This window comes from Leptinotarsa decemlineata, unplaced genomic scaffold, assembly GCF_025532065.1.
Source record: "Leptinotarsa decemlineata unplaced genomic scaffold, Ldec_3_MD MMD2_P_RNA_scaffold_2, whole genome shotgun sequence".
Taxonomy (NCBI): domain Eukaryota; kingdom Metazoa; phylum Arthropoda; class Insecta; order Coleoptera; family Chrysomelidae; genus Leptinotarsa; species Leptinotarsa decemlineata.
This window is the reverse complement of record NW_027412529.1, coordinates 7,803,026-7,819,512: the sequence shown is the minus strand read 5'-3', so window position 1 is coordinate 7,819,512 and position 16,487 is coordinate 7,803,026. Positions and strand designations below refer to the sequence as shown.

At 34.5% G+C, this 16,487-nt stretch overlaps 1 protein-coding gene across 2 annotated transcripts; it reads left to right on the top strand.

The window, feature by feature from the left end:
- Positions 1-2,291: 2,291 nt before the first annotated feature.
- Positions 2,292-3,613, top strand: LOC141485615 (uncharacterized). 2 transcript variants are annotated; one of them, XM_074182629.1, is made up of 3 exons: positions 2,292-2,616; positions 2,676-2,898; positions 2,956-3,613. In XM_074182629.1, the coding sequence occupies exons 2-3, from the start codon at positions 2,743-2,745 to the stop codon at positions 3,181-3,183; spliced, it is 384 nt and encodes a 127-aa protein (XP_074038730.1). In that variant the 5' UTR covers positions 2,292-2,616; positions 2,676-2,742; the 3' UTR covers positions 3,184-3,613. The 2 variants fall into 2 exon arrangements, with proteins under 2 accessions (XP_074038730.1, XP_074038722.1); XM_074182621.1 differs by having other exon boundaries at positions 2,292-2,898.
- Positions 3,614-16,487: the final 12,874 nt, after the last annotated feature.

Here is a 16,487-nt window from a genome sequence, read left to right as displayed (position 1 = left end):
TTGTAAATATTCTTGCACACTGTAAAAACATTTAGATTTCAAATATTGTTTCATTCTGATTTTGAACTGATTAAAATTAAGACTTCTTAATTTTGACAGATTTTTATTATATAAATTCAAGTTAAAAGAATTCATTTTGGATGTTGTCAAACGAAATTTGGGTATTTTCAGTAAGTCGCCAGATCTGGTGTTATATTCATGGTTATGAGAGAGTGTTCCATAATTTTGTTTTTTTTTATGTATCTCCAATATACAATGAAATATATATAAAGATGGCAAAGGCATGATATTATATTTTATGAACAACGGTTGGCAGTGGTCGAATGCTGGAGCATTTGCGATGATTCTCAATGCTTTTTTTTGCAAACGAAAAACATGTTTTGCTGAACTGGATTTATCCCATAAAATAATGCCATGAGAAATTCTACTATGAATCAGAGAATAGTAGATAATAGAACATCTTCGTTACAAATCCGTTTCATCTGCCTCAGAAGAAATATATGGGACGATATCTTTTTACATATATTCTCGTTATGAGTGGACCAATTTAACGAGTCGTCTAGTTGGATTCCCAAAAGATTTACAGAACTTCCAGTTCGTATAATAATTTGACTGGAGACGATAATGGTTTGAGTTTTCAGTCTATTTAGTTTAAGTTTATTATAATTGTACCATATCTCAGCTTTGTCTTCAATTTGGTTGATAGTGGTATGGAGACTATCAATATTTTTTTGGGATGAGAAATGGGTAGCATCATCCGCATATGACACCATTTCATGAGGGTACATGTGAAAGAAAGGCTCATTAATATATATGATGAATAAGAGTGGTCCCAAAACAGATCCTTGTGACACCATGTGGATTTTCTTGTATGCCCGATTTGCCGCTCTTTGAAGATACATATTGTTTTCTACCGGTCAAATATGAACGAATAAAAGGAAGTGCAGGACCTTTTATCCCATAAAATTCCAGAGTTTCGAGGAGAAGGTCATGAGAGACACAATCAAAAGCTTTCATGAGGTCACACAAAATTAAAACAGTATGTTTACCTTCTTCAAATCCTTTTATAATCGCAGAGACAATTTGACAGACAGCGTTCACTGTTGATCTACCTGCACGTAAACCAAATTGGTGTTTGTGGAGAAGATTGAATTTTTCGAAAAAAGCACTCAAACGGTTTTTTTAAAATTATTTCGAGATGGGTCTGTAATTTTGAGGGTCTGTATTATCACCTTTTTTAAAAATAGGCACCACTTTAGATAATTTGACAGCAGTGGGAAATACACCTTGACAAAAACATTCGTTTATGAGAATTGTAAAATGGTTCAGAATAATCCCAAGAGAATCTTTTAATATTTTGCTGTTGATATCATAGCATCATAGCTATTTGAACGATCCAAAGAAAGTATTGCACTCTCAACTTCAGCCTCCGCTACAGGTTCCAGAAAAAATGAGTTGCCTTGAACTGACACGAATTTAAGGTAACTAGATGCATCAATGCCGTTGGATGGCAAGGAGTTTATAAAATCGTTAGCAACAGTTACGAAATAATTATTTAAGTCATCTGGAAGAATAATGTCTTCGTTATCCGTAGCAAATGAACGGTTCCTCTCGTAGTTGATTATTTTCCAACTATCTCGAGCTATATTTGACGAATTTCTGATGACATCATTATAGGTTTGTTTTCTTGTCTCTATTATCATAGCTCTGTATTGATTTTGGTGTTCATTGTATGCTTCTTTATCTGCAGGGTTTCTGGAAGTAGCAGCAACCGTAGAAATAGCATCCAGTCGCGCTCGCATGTGTCTGAGACCATCATTGAACCATTTAAATGGCGTTTTATTTGAAATAATAACTTTAACTAATGGGTAATAGCGATTGACGCTAATCAGAAGATTAGCTAAATTATCAACATTAGACTCGTGTGTATAAAATAATTCCAATTTATCTGACTGATAGAAGTAATAAACGCCTCGGTATTTCTTTTATTGACTTTTCTTTTGTATATTATATTATTTTTCAGTTCTGGATTTATTCTGTTCAGAGAAATATAATGACCGTAATGATCTGACAATGTGCATTCAACTACTTTACTTATATACATGTTTTTGGGAAGGTCTGTTATAGTTATTTATGTATCAAGGGAATTAGGAGGGCCTTAATTACCGATGGCAAAGTTTGCGTCCCGAGGGCCTCTCGCCCGAGGGACAGCAATTGCCTGAGGTTATTAAGGCTCATTAATTCCCGTGGTACATAGATAATTTTATTTCTGACGGATTTCAATAAAATTTTGTTCATTTTTGAAACGGAAAAATGTACCAATTCATTACCTTCCCGGTATATTTGAATCAGGTACCGTTGATTATAGTAGAGTTTTCTTGTTGCTAGGTTGTTGCTATGTTACTTGTTTATAAACAGAACTTTGTTATCAAGCTGTGTTTGCGGTGAAAACGTGTTTTCTACCCCAAATATAATGGAGGATATTTTGAAAAAAGCTGAACAAGCAAGAGAATCATTAATTCCATCGAAAAGTGAAGCCGTATACCAAAAAGAATACAAGATATATCTGGACTGGCTGACACGGAAACTGTATTTCTGGCATATTTTCAAGAACTGGTAAGGAATTTTCTATGTTTTTCGGTAGATTTGGTAGTAATTGTGTTTATTCGTTTTAGTCAGAAACGTATAGTCCGAATTCTTTATGGACTAAATGGTCAATGCTAAAATCGATGGTGACTATACATGAGAAACGAGATATCACCAAGTTCAATGAACTACAGGCTTTTTTTGAAACGGAAGAGTAAGAGTTATAAGCCGAAAAAGTCTGCTGTTTTATCTCTTAAAGATGTTATCAGATTCCTAAAGGACGCTCCTAATGATATTCATTTATTGCATAAGGTAATTTTTTTCTTATTTTCCTTTTTGTGTGTATTTATTTCCTTTTTTTTGTTATAGGTTGTTTTGATTATGGGTTATTTCGGAGGATGCAGAAGTCAGGAACTTCTGAATATGAAGATATCGGATATAGAGGACCGGGATTCCGTTATGGTAGTGAACGTACCGAAAAGTAAAACTGGTGTATCGAAGAAATTTACAGTTGTGGATGAAAAAGAGTTCTCCGCTTTGCCTTTATTAAGACTTTATATGTCTTTGCGTCCTAAAGGTATTGAACGATTTTTTTGAGCTTCCGACAAAATAAATGTACATCTCAGTCAATTGGAAAAAACATGTTTGGGAAAATCCCCAGCAGAATTGCAATGTATTTAGGATTGCCAAACTCATCTTTCTATACGGGACATTGCCTTCGTCGCACTTCTGCTACTGCTCTAGCCAATGCAGGAGCAATTATGACTAACTTAAAAAGACACGGAGGTTGGAAAAGTTCCACGGTGGCGGAGGGGTATTTGGAGGATAGCATCGAATTGAGAAATAAAACGGCGCGTATGTTGTCTACTTTGTCATCAGAAGAGGCAGGTACCTCGACTGTAATGAACAGAAGCTCCAGCCATAGAAAAGAAGAAATTGTTTCCAGCGGCGAAAGTAATTTTCAGGGAACATTTCAAAATTGTACATTTATTATTTGTAATGTCGTGAATAAATAAAATATGGTTCAGTTTTCATTTCTGTTTATTTTCACTTGTGAAAGGTAGAGGGAATTATGAAATCTATAATGTCCCAAGGGAGTTATGACCCTCTTTATTGATAGCGTAACTATGACGATATAAGCTTATAATATCCCGGTCAGAAATAAAAATATTATCTATGCAACTCGACGTTGTGCTGCTGAAATCACCCAAGATAATGACATTTTTATAAAGCGGATGTAAATTATTCAGTAATTGTTCAAACATAGTTATGAATGTATTGAAATTACCTGTGCATGGTCTGTATAGTACTACTGTCGCGTCTTCGAATACTTAAAAAATAATAAAAATGAAAACAAGAGTGGACTGTATGAATTGTGGCATAAAGCGAACTCACCGAATTAATAGCACAAATCCCTGCTTCTGAAAGGGCCCTTTCTTGGAGTGTTCTTTCTTCAGCTTCACTGGATTGTACAACAAAACGGGAAGTTAAAATGAGTTACCAAACAGTCGAAGATGACACAGAGTCTAGAGCACACACGGCGAAATAAGTAATTAGCAAAAATAATAGCGATTCACGTAGCGTACTTAGCATGAGATCGTAGGTAGGTCACTATTCTTCTCGTTTAGATAGATAAGCATACTTCAATCGAGTCTTGAGCATGCGCCCTTAGAAGTCGCTCCATGCCAACAATAATAATAGTAATAAAAACAGAACATTACAAATAAAGACGCAACAACTACAATAAGTATTTTTTCAGAAGTAATTTCAATGCTACAAAACTCGAGATCCATTTCCTCACAGTATTTCTGCACATTTATCGATTTTATTCCAGCAACATTCTTCCATAAAAAATTAGCAACACCGCCATGCCCATGTTTTTGCCGACAAAAATAAGAAGTCAATTTGTAATCAGTTAGATTAACGTATTTTATTATATCAATGTTAAGCCCAGTGTTCAGAGAGGCAGACGATTTTGTATTTATAATAATCTAAGAACAATGTTAGTTCATCTATTTTGTTCGACAGACATTGGATATTAAGGTGAAAAATTGTTAACTCACTTTTATTTATGATAGGTGGTTGAGGCGTATTAACACTGTTCACTTGATCTGCTAAACTTGAGGCGCAACCTGACTCAATCTCGGATATAAAAAATCACCCAGGAGACCTACTTGATTTGAAAAATCATAGGGAGTATCATTCGTTTGCGGCTCGTTAACAAAAGATGCAGAAACTGGATTTGGACACGTTATCTCTTTGATCTTTTCCTTGACAAGTTAGTTTTCCAACGTGGATACTGTTCATTGATATTCGCTCAGCTACCTTGGTGGCAATGTATCTTTTGCCGGTTTTCATCAACAGTCCACCAGCTCGATTATAATTAGTTCGTTTCAATAGGCTGTTAACCTCTATAATTCGATGAAGGTCGATGCTGTTCGCATGCATTTCTTTTTATAGTGTTATGTTGCGCCAACCCTCCTTTTATTGTATATCAACGACTTATTGTAGCAATACATTGCTTCGCATACTTGTCTCGTCATTCCATTTGGATTCCAGGATATGAGCTGCGGAGGCACATCTTCACCGGCCGCAAGAGGATGCAAATCTTAATGAGAATCTAGAGGTGATTTCGAATTGGGGGTTACCAAGTTCAATTCAATGCCACGGAAAGCCAGGCATCGGTTTTCTTCAAAAAGATGAATGTTTCCGAACTGGATATTGATGTCAGGACAGCAACTCCGCTTTCTGCTTCGATAAGTTTGGTGGAAGTTAAAATGGACACCAATATGTACCTGAAATTGCAAAGACTGCTTCTCAAAAGTTAGGAAGCAGAAAACTTCCCAAACCTCAGCATATCTAGATGCTTTATGAAGTTCAGATCACACCAGAAAAGAGCCATGCGCCTAATTGGAGATACGAACATCACTTGCAACCCTGATAGTCCGGAATATTGAAAAAAGGTTAGAGATTTGTCTCTCTTTCACAGATACTTTCACAAGAGTTGTTCAAGTGACTTGGCATATTTGATTTCACCAAGAGTGGTACATATCAGAAATACGCGACGGATTATGGTTGCTCATAGTTTTGAGGTTCAACTTAGTTGACCTCGAAATTCACTGTTCAAAAACTCTTTCATTTGGAGAACTGCGTTGATGTGTAATGAACATTCTGAGGACGGTTTTTTTTAATGAATTTATTCTCCAACGATTCACATCCAACGGAATCGCTACAGTCACACACAAACCGCTCCTACATCACCTCAAAGATGTTCCTGTAGTGCTTCTGTTTCGTCCTTGAAAAAATTATATTGCCTAAAATCAGGGAACTATAGACCTGTGACGATATCCGCAAGTTTTTCAAAGATATATTAAATAAGCTTTCTACACCGACTTACGAATTTCTTGAATGAAGAGAAATTATTGACAAAAAGCCAATTTGATTTCCGTGCGAACAGATCCACAAATTCAACCCTCTCATTCTACTACAAAAAGTTGATCGATTCGATCGAGACTCGCAAATGTCCTGCTAGAATCCTTTGCGACGTCATTAAGTCATTCGATTGTGTTGATCATGATGAGTTGCTATCGAAAACTCATAATTAGGGAACTCGAGGAAATGCTTTCGACTGGGTGAAGACTTTCGTGAAAAATGGATAACACTATGTCAGCATCCGTAGTAGAGAAAACGTGATTCCGAAAAATAATAAATCAGATGATATGATCCGTCCCTCTGGCGTAGCACAGGAGTCAGCGCTGGGTCCAATTTTATTTTCATTATATTTGAATGAAATCGACAAATAGACCGATGAGGCATTCGTTGTTGTAATATGTAGATGATACATCAGAATAAATTATTACATTCTGAAATAAAAATGTGACATGGTTTTAAAGAACTCATCCAGCTGGTATAATTAGTCATTGATTCATTATTCAATCCAGATGAAACTAATTGAATTCGTTTTCAACCTTGACAGAAAACTTGTTCGCAAATCAAATATCAATAGACCAGGGCTGAATCCTTCAGAAATGGTGAAAAGTGAAAAAATTATAGTAGTATGGAACCCATTATAATAGAAGGGGAATACGATACAAATGGATGAAAGAGTAAACTACGGGTGATCTTCAAAATTTATGTGAAAAATTCAAACTACCAAGTTTTTGGTTTATTTTTATCTTTTCAAATTTTATTTTTCACGAAATTTGGTGAAAAGTTATCTTTCTCTGTTCCGAATACTCTGTGATTTCTTTGATTTGAAATATTCAAATTTCCCACCTTATTGTGACTCAATATCAAAGAAGCACCCTAACTTTCAGTCGAAAATTTTCATGTCAAAATATCAGCTTTTTTCAAAAAATCGGTGTGCTTTTCGTTTGTTGAAATCTCTACTTTCTGATGGTGTGAAATACATACATTACTGCAGTAAATGTTTCCAGAAAATGCAAAAAATCGAAAAAAAAAACTCGAATTCAAATTTTTTTTAATCATTATGTACAATTTTGAGCTATTCATTGAATTATTCAAAAAACGTAAGATTCATGTTACATTGATGAACGAAAAATTGCAAATCGAAATATACTACTATAATAAACAAATAAGTTAATAAAGTTAATAATCAATAAGACATCAACAATATTTTGAGAAGGTTGTAGAAACTTCTTCAAATAAATTTATAGAGCCTATTTATTGCTGCTTCCTTGAAAACTATTTTTGCATTTCTGCATTATTTTTTGTGGTTGCGATACAACATCTGAATTTGCCGAAAAAGAAAAGTAAAATATCATTTTATCATTACCATTATCGGTGTTAGACGATAAAAATCTGTTAAATTTGGCCAATGTTTTTATAAGATGCAAGTAGAAAAGATATAAAAAATGGATTACAATTGATCAAATCTATTTATAAATGTGAAAATGAAAAAATAAAACTGAATCAATCAAGATTTCAAAAATATCAATTGGCAGAAATTAAATCATCTTTCATTTTGGCAAACCTCCCACCCACAAAAGGAGCAGCAGAACAACATTGTTACAGGGCACATTATCAGCTTCAAACTTTGTTGGGTAACGAACTGACAGCAACAGATTGGGTCTGGAAGCAACATTAACGTGGCATTATGCCCAAATTTACAGAGAAGGAATTCATTCCGGAAGTGATGCTGGAGACAAATGTTGAAGACAAGAACACAGAAAAATTTTAAATTTTACTGCGACTGTAAGACGATGATGAAGAAGAAGAAAATTGAAATTGAAACTTGTAGTTCTTATTATTATTAATTTGTTTTCATTTCAATGTTCATAAATGAATGAAATGGTATTATTCAATGAAAACATCAATTGAAATTTCTATTTTTTTCTTTTCATTCAGTGAGAAATTAATCAGTATAAATAAAATAAGAATTAAATAATTATTGAGTATTTCTTTTGATAATTGTATAACGATTAGGTTAGTGTTATTAAATCAATAGATACTGATTTATTGAAAGAAATTATCAATTATAACGTAATAGTTAATAAAAAATGTAAATTATTTGAAATTACAGTTTTGTCAATAGTTCATGAACTTTATACGGCGTGATTTTAATCGGGACTACAGGTTGACCTCGAACGGTACTCTGAATTGTTGAACACTGCGCTCGCTCTGCCCTCTATCTCAAAAATGGTTCGAGATATAAAAAAATGTTTGAAAAAAAGTTGATCTTCTACGATATTTATTGTGAATACAGATAGCATAAAACACATAGGAAACAAGATATTCACAATTAATGTGTATGAAATAAGTTTTTTATCTCTGACCTTATAATATATGTAGTCGCTTTTATTATTATTTCATTTTTTTTTGTTGTAGCTTGTATGTTATTTCTTTGTTATTTCAGTTTTTCGTTTAATAAAATTGTTTTTTTTGGTTGATCTCTTTTTAATTTTTTTTTCAGGGATTTCAAATAAATTTATATTATATTTGTCAATGAAAGTCCGAACTGATGAAATGTATTTGGAATAGCTGTCACATACATGGAACGCCGCCCTCAATACACCTAGAAATACATTATGGTAACGGTATACACCTGTAATCAATCTCCTGACACCGTTTTCCCATAATGCTGATAATTATTAGGTACTCAGAAAAACGGAACTCATGAATTATTCCATGTTTGAGTTTCCACATCAATACTATATTGGAGAAATAGTTTAGTTGATTTTCAGAACTAATTCTGAAGAATATCATTGAAAACAATCGGTGAAAATGAAACACCTTCGCTCCCGCCAAAATAACAAATTTCAATCACCGGTGCATTCGCCAAATTGTAGCACGAAAGTTGCTATTCATCACCATGTCCTAGAAGTCAGCGAAATTGATAATTAGTTGACCTAATATGTAATTCTCTGTACTGAGTACTGAACACACACTAGTGTGGTCTTGTGTATTCGAGAGTCGCTTTAGTGCGAGTACTCTTTTCGATGCCAACTACCAGAGGTTACAGAATAAGATGATAATTATAGATATTGCAATTTCCCGAAGAATTTCTCTGTCACCTAACAAATCTTGTACTGCGCACTCCGCTCTCTGGATTCAAGTGATTTTTCTGACTGATCCTTTGTTGCTGCTTTGAAAGCAATAAAATACTTTGAAAATTGTCGCCGAGTTGGTGTTGAATTCCGGAAATTTTTGAAACGACTAAAGTAAATCGAAAATAGATTCGCTGACCCAAAGATCTTTGACCCCATTTTCTTGAAGATTCCAGCTCGCGCAAGTTTCGACTTCTGAGGGTTGTCGTTCGTAGGGGTGCGACAGCTGATTAACGGAAAAACAGATATTTTAATTGAAATTTTTTGCATTTGCCTATGAAAGATATCAACAAATATTGTGAATATAATTTGGAATTATTTATAATAGGATCATACAGGGTGTAACATAAGTATGTTAAAATATTGAAGTGACATATTTCTGAGACAATTTTGAGAAAAAAAGTCTTTATGAACTTGTCTCCGAAAATGCTTCGTTTCGGAGATACGGGGTGTTGAAATTGAATTTTTTTGTTCGCTTTTTGAAAATAACTCTTGCAAAAAATATGTTATTTGCACGAACCTGGGTACCCGCGTTTTTTTTACGTGGGAAATCATAATTTCGTATTAATTTTCATGTAACGTCTAGAGGGCGCTGCGTACGCTGTCATTATTTATTTCAAATTGCTCTAACTTTTTTGACAGTGAACATTTGGTACTTTCATGAAAAAACCTAATTCCCACACTTTTTCCAAGTAAAAAAGGTACACTTCCTCAAAAACGCTGGAGATGATCGTTTTCGAGATATTTACAATTTTCTGTATCGATGCATATAGGGCGCTAAGTGAAGTTGCTGAGAACATTACAAAAACTGAGTATGTGGTGGATTTCTCGTCAAAATAAACAACTTTTTTCTATAAAATGTTTAATGAAGAATGATTCGTTTTCGAAATAAAGATTGTTGAAATTTTTCAAAATATGGTAGGTCGTTGTCAAAAGTTTTTTACAATTTCAGTTATTTTCATCAAACTTTATAAGCAGTATACCCGTACAGACTCCTTCTGAACTGAGCATTATTGAACTGCTTATTATTCCAAATTAAAAAAATTGTCAGGTTTAATTATTTAATTAGAAAGTGCTACATTTTGGAGTTTGTAAAAGAAACAATTCGGAGAAGTACTATTAGGAAAATAAATATTTAAAAATTGTACCAAACAACTGTTCGAAGTGACGACCCCCAACAGTAATACAAGCTTATGCTCTCCTCATCAAAGAATTCCGCACCCGTTGAAAAATGCCCGGAGTGTTTCTTATCGTTTCGCAACAAGTTATGATGCGATCCCTCAACATTTCCTTGTTTTAAATGAGGCTAGCATAAACTAGTGATTTTAGGTGTCCCCAAAAGGAAGAAATCGACGGGATTGAGGTCCGGTGACCTCGGGGGCCAATGCTCAGTGTCTCCTCTTCTTATCCATCGTTGGGGATATGCTACGTCCAAAAAAATCTTGCTATCACACTAAAATGAGCAGAAGCTCCATCGTGCATAAACCAAGAGTGATTTCGTAGACCAATGGGAACTTCTTCTATGAGTTGGGGAAGCTCGTGTTCCAAAAAATGTAGATAAGCATCTCCATTCAAACGTAAGGGGAGAAAATAGGGCCCAATTGAATAATCCCCATACATTAAAAGAGAATCTGTCTTGGAAATGAGTTTGCGTTATCGCATGTGGGTTAACTTCCGCCCAGATGTGGTTGTTATGAAAGTTCATGATTCCATTTCTTGAAAAATTAGCCTCGTCTATGAAGATAATTTTCGATAAAATTTGCGGATGTTGTTCTACTTTTCCTTGAAGCCATTGAGCAAATTTAATACGTGGTTGGAAATCATGTAGCGTAAGTGCCTAGACACGCTGAATATGATGAGGATATAATTGTTGTTCCTTCAAAATTCTGTAAACTGTCATGTGAGTCACATTTAAAGTTTGACTAATTTTTCTTGTACTTGTCTCTGGATGTTTACTAATTTCTTCGAGAACCGCCTCCTCCAATTCTACAGTTCTTGTAGCCCGTGGCCGTCCCACTGCAGAATTTGTTTCAAAGCTTCCAGATTCGGAAAGTCGCCGAAAAAGATTCGCAAATATCGCTGCACAAGGAGTCACGCGTTGGGGATTCCTTTCCTCATAGATGCGTTTGGCCTCGCTTGAATTTCCGTCAGCCAAGCTGTATGCAAAAACCATATCAGCCATTTCAGCATTCGTAAAGTCGTGCATAGTACCAAAAAATCACTTTATAAACTCCAAACTGTGAATTTGTCAATTAATAGTTAAAAATGTGATAGCGAACTTCTATTTTCATAAACAAACTTTCATAGCCTACTCTATTTGATTAACCTAATTTGCAAGCGGAGAGTGACAAAAATTATCAAAATCAAATTTGGCCATGAAGCTATATGCATCGATATAGAAAATTGTAAATATCTCGAAAACAATCACCTCCAGCGTTGTTGAGGAGGTATACCTTTTTCACTTGGAAAAAGTGTGGGAATTATGTTTTTTCATAAAAAGTACCAAAAGTTCACTGTCAAAAAAGTTAGGGCGATTTGAAATAAATAATGACAGCGTACGCAGCTCCCTCTAGATGTTACATGAAAGATAATACGAAATTATGATTTCCACGTCAAAAAAACTCTGGGTATCGAATTTCGTGCAAATAACTTTTTTTTGGAGGGGTTATTTTCAGAAAGCAAACAAAAAAATTCAATTTCAACACCCCGTATCTTCGAAACGAAGCATTTTCGAACACTAGTTTATGCAGACTTTTTTCTTAAAAATGTCTCAGGAATACGTCACTTGAATATTTCAACGTACTTATGTTACACCCTGTAATTGAAAAGTCTCCTGATTTTCAGAATATTTATTGCAGCGACAATACACAATTTTTTCATCTGAAATTCCAAAAATATTTCAACGAATATATCATTCAGCGAACATAGTTGCACATTTATGTTTCTTATTCTGACAAAAACTCTTGACAGAAGGAAGGAAGAGTGCTCCAAAGTGATTATTTAGGTTCTCGTGTTCTGAAAAGTTCAATCTCTCAAGAATTGCAAAGCAACTATTATGTATGAGGTGATACTATATGCGATGGAACCCATTATAGTGAAATCAATCACAAAAAACCCAGCTGCTGATAAATATGGCTTTCTGTGCATTACTTGATTTGCCAGATGCCTCAGTTCTTCTCTGAGCATTTGCGCTTCGCACGATGTGTCACGTTCTACTGAATGGATGATGTTATAGCAAATTGCTATAGTATTACTGGATTCCTTGGTCATGTAGCTTCCCACTGCAGCAATAGCTAAGATTCTCACCTGCAATAATAACAAGAATTTGATTTGAATTGGAAGGGTTATATTTTGAGAAGAGATTATTTCTTGGGAAAAAAGGTTCAGTTTTTACGAAAGCGTTGGCCACACAAAAATATTTTTTTCGATTTGTATAATTCTGATTTTCATCTCAGAATTCTGACTTGTAAGTCAGAATTCTGACTTGTATCTCAGAATTCTGACTTACAAGTCAAAATTCTGACTTGTATCTCAGAATTCTGACTTGCAAGTCAGAATTCTGACTTGTATCTCAGAATTCTGACTTGTGAGTGACTTGTGTGTGCCAGTCTTCACTTACCTACACAGTAGTTTAATGGAGTGAGATCGTCAGAACACAACTACTCCCCTGGCTAATACTACGAAAGGCGTGGGATTGTATCCGATAGGTGTCAGTGCAGGATTCTTCGCAGAAGAAATGCCTGCATATGTTTTTGGCGATACCGCAATTGTATCTCCAGTTATATCGAAATAAGCGATTCAAACAATGAGAAAAATTTCATAATCTTCATATTTTGATAAATGCAAAAAACTGCCTTATAATACTGAATGTATCATTATTATTCCCTGAGATACAAGTCAGAATTCTGACTTGTATCTCAGAATTCTGACTTTGTAGTCGACTAGCTTTATGCCTGTATCGTTGTCCGAGTTGATCTGTTATTCAACAGATAAAACGTCCTACCATAGTGTTTATTGTAGTATTTTGAATCATTATTTATAACAGTATGTTGTTCTGGGTAGGATGCCAATCATCACTCTCAAAAAAACATTTTGTTCTGTATTTGAGTTTGAAAGTGTAGGTATAAATTGATATTTTTCATTTATACTGAAACCATTGAATATCTTATTAACAAATGTGCTTTTCGATTATTGATTTCTTAGTAATGCCGACCTAGAAAGCGATATTTTTTGAAAATGAACCAATAAAACTACAATGGAAAATCCTCAAAACATTACGAGGGGGACATGCTGAATAGCCAGTTTAATTTTCATTCACAAGGTGATCAATGGAAAAGTTAACTGTATTAAATTTTTATCTAAGCTATCTCCTAATTTGAAAAAATAATACAACGTTCTTTATGTTTCTCCAACACCTCAGTCAAATCTAAGTCATAATAGTCCTATTTATCGACTTTGTCGGATTGCCAGTGAATATCTTGTTACAGCAGATTTATTTTTTGACGCAATCGCGATATTCAAAAAAGATATAAATGATACTTTATACAGTGTGAGTCTCTAACATGGAACAAATTCACTAAATCAAAGGTGTTGTTTCTTTCGGAAATATGCTCAAACACGTCGATTAGTATTTTGAAGTGCCCATATTTTAATGCAACAAAAATTATACAGTGTGTCTCAAATATGAGATATAACGTCATCGATCATTTTTTTTAAATGACAACCCTTTTTTTTAATGACTTCAATAAGTTGCACATGCCTGCCAAATTTCATTTTTTTACTGCTTGTCCTTTGAAAGATATTCAACAAACATTATCTAATTAAAAAAATGAATTCAAAATCAATAGTCTTCCGTTAACAAGTGTTCAAAATGTCCATTTACTAACTGACAATACCCTAAACGTAACTGAAACTCGTTTTGTACATTTCTGATTACTTCGCCGGAAATTAGCCTACACTCCTGTCTTATTCCTTCTTTTAAATCCTCAATATTTGCCGGTTTGGTTTTAAAAACTTTGCTCTTCAAGTAACCTCATAAGAAAAAGTCCAAAGGTGTTGAATCCGGAGACCTAGGTGGCCATTCATAAGATCCTCTTCTGCCAATCCATCTGCCTGGATATACATGATTCAGGTACTCACGGACAGGTCTTGCAAAATGAGGAGGCGCGCCGTCCTGTTGAAACCAGATGTTTATATTTGGCACGTCAGCTTCTATAGGACAAGGGAACAAAATAGCCAAATTCGGAACTAGGTCCTTCTGCAAGAATTCTAAATATCTTGCTCCAGTAAGAGTTTCTTGGAAGAAAATCGGTCCTATAACTCGATCACCAACGACCCCTGCCCAAACATTGAGTTTTTCTGGATGTTGAGTGTGGCTTTCGCTCTTCCAGTCTGCCCAATAACGACAATTTTGACGATTTACCACACCATTCAACAAAAACGTTGATTCGTCAGAAAATATAAGTTTTCTTTATGTACAACATTTCTGTCTAGTAGATCCATCATTTTTTCGCAAAACTGAAGTCTTCTATCTGGATCAGTAAGTTCCTGGAGGATTGTTATTTTATGTGGATGACATTTTGCAGCTACAAGAACTCTTGCCACTGAAGACTGGCTAATTTCGAGTTCCCGAGCTATCTGCCCAGTGGGGACATGGGGATTTTCTTCGACAGAGAGAAGAACATTTATTTTGATCTTTCCACTGAGTGCACTCCGACGATGTTCATTTGTTTTTCTTAAATGCCCATTTTCCCAGAATTCTGAGATACAAGTCAGAATTCTGAGATACAAGTCAGAATTCTGAGATACAAGTCAGAATTCTGAGATACAAGTCAGAATTCTGAGATACAAGTCAGAATTCTGACTTGCAAGTCAGAATTCTGAGATACAAGTCAGAATTCTGACTTGCAACTCAGAATTCTGAGATACAAGTCAGAATTCTGAGATACAAGTCAGAATTCTGACTTGCAAGTCAGAATTCTGAGATGAAAGTCAGAATTATACAAATCGAAAAACATATTTTTGTGTGGTCCTTCAACGCTTTCGTAAGTCTTCCTACTTCTACATCTTCATACAAAAATATGAGAATCTTCCAAAATAAGCGGGAAAGCTATTTTTTCGAAATCAACTTTTCACAAAAATGTGTGAATCGTGCAAAGAAGTAACTCTCACTCAGAAACTGGAAGAAAAAGCTCTCTGGTAACAGTTACTTTCATATAAACATTGAAGTACCCGAAAAAACGTTTCGAATTTTTTTTCGTGCAAATAAATGTTTATATGAAACTAGTTGTTTGTATTATTCAATGTTCCTATAAAACTAGTCATTTCTAAAGTATTCTGTCTCTCTCTCGTACAATGCAATGTTTAAATGGAGGTAGTTGTTTGGGAAGGGGTTTTCCTTTCAGTTTTTGTTTTTTTTTCAAGGACAAAACACACGCACAACAGAAAAAGCCTCAAAAAGCTCTCAAAGTGTGATTTACATTGGATTAGAATCTCTGGAGATCGAATTCATTCAGAAAAACAAGTTTCTTCCATATAAACGCAGTTCTCCGAATAAAGTTCTAGGTGTATTGAGTTGAACCTCAGAACGATGTAATTGAAAGTTACTTTCTTTTCATCATCTACATATCTTAGTAGCTGTTTATTTTGAAATTGATTTGTTTTTTTCCTCCTTCGAAAGATACCCACATTTTGTATATGAAGGTGGGGGAAAAGAAAGCTAAAATCTTCCTTTTCAAAGAATCCATTATACAAAACAGAGTTGCCAAATCGTGTTAGTTACACCATTCATAATTCAAGAACGGCTGAACCCAATAGCAGAACGAAATAGAAGAATGCTATTGAACATTCAAAGAATTAGGAAAAAAAAATAAAACTCAAAAAAATCAGTGATGTTCGGTTCATGACTGATCCGTTATTCCATCAGTTCGGACTTCCATTGTCTAAGATAATATGAATTGATTTGAAATTCCTGAAAAAATATTAAAAAGATCAACCGAAAATAATAATTTTATTTGAACAAAAAACTGAAATAACAAAGAAATAACATAGAACCAAACAACAACCAAAAAAAAATGAAAATTGAAATATTATTAAAAGCTGAAAATTAAAAATTATTATCAACAAAAAATGAAAAAAAATTAAAAGATTCCAAACCAACTTATGTCACGACGTTTCGATTGTTAGTATCCACAATCATCTTCAGGTGATAACTGGACTTATTTCTCCAAAATACGACTATTTATAGGCCATTCGAGTGCTTTCACCTATCCCCTCTTCTCTCTCTCCGCTTCATTGGTTTTAGCGGGAGATGACCATTTGGCAAGAGTTGGTCGT

Coding starts and splice junctions, on each gene's coding strand:
- LOC141485615 (XM_074182629.1), top strand. CDS start 2,743: ATGAGAAACGAGATATCACCAAGTTCAATGAACTACAGGCTTTTTTTG. Junction 2,899..2,955: donor ATATTCATTTATTGCATAAG/GTAATTTTTTTC, acceptor TTTTTGTTATAG/GTTGTTTTGATTATGGGTTA.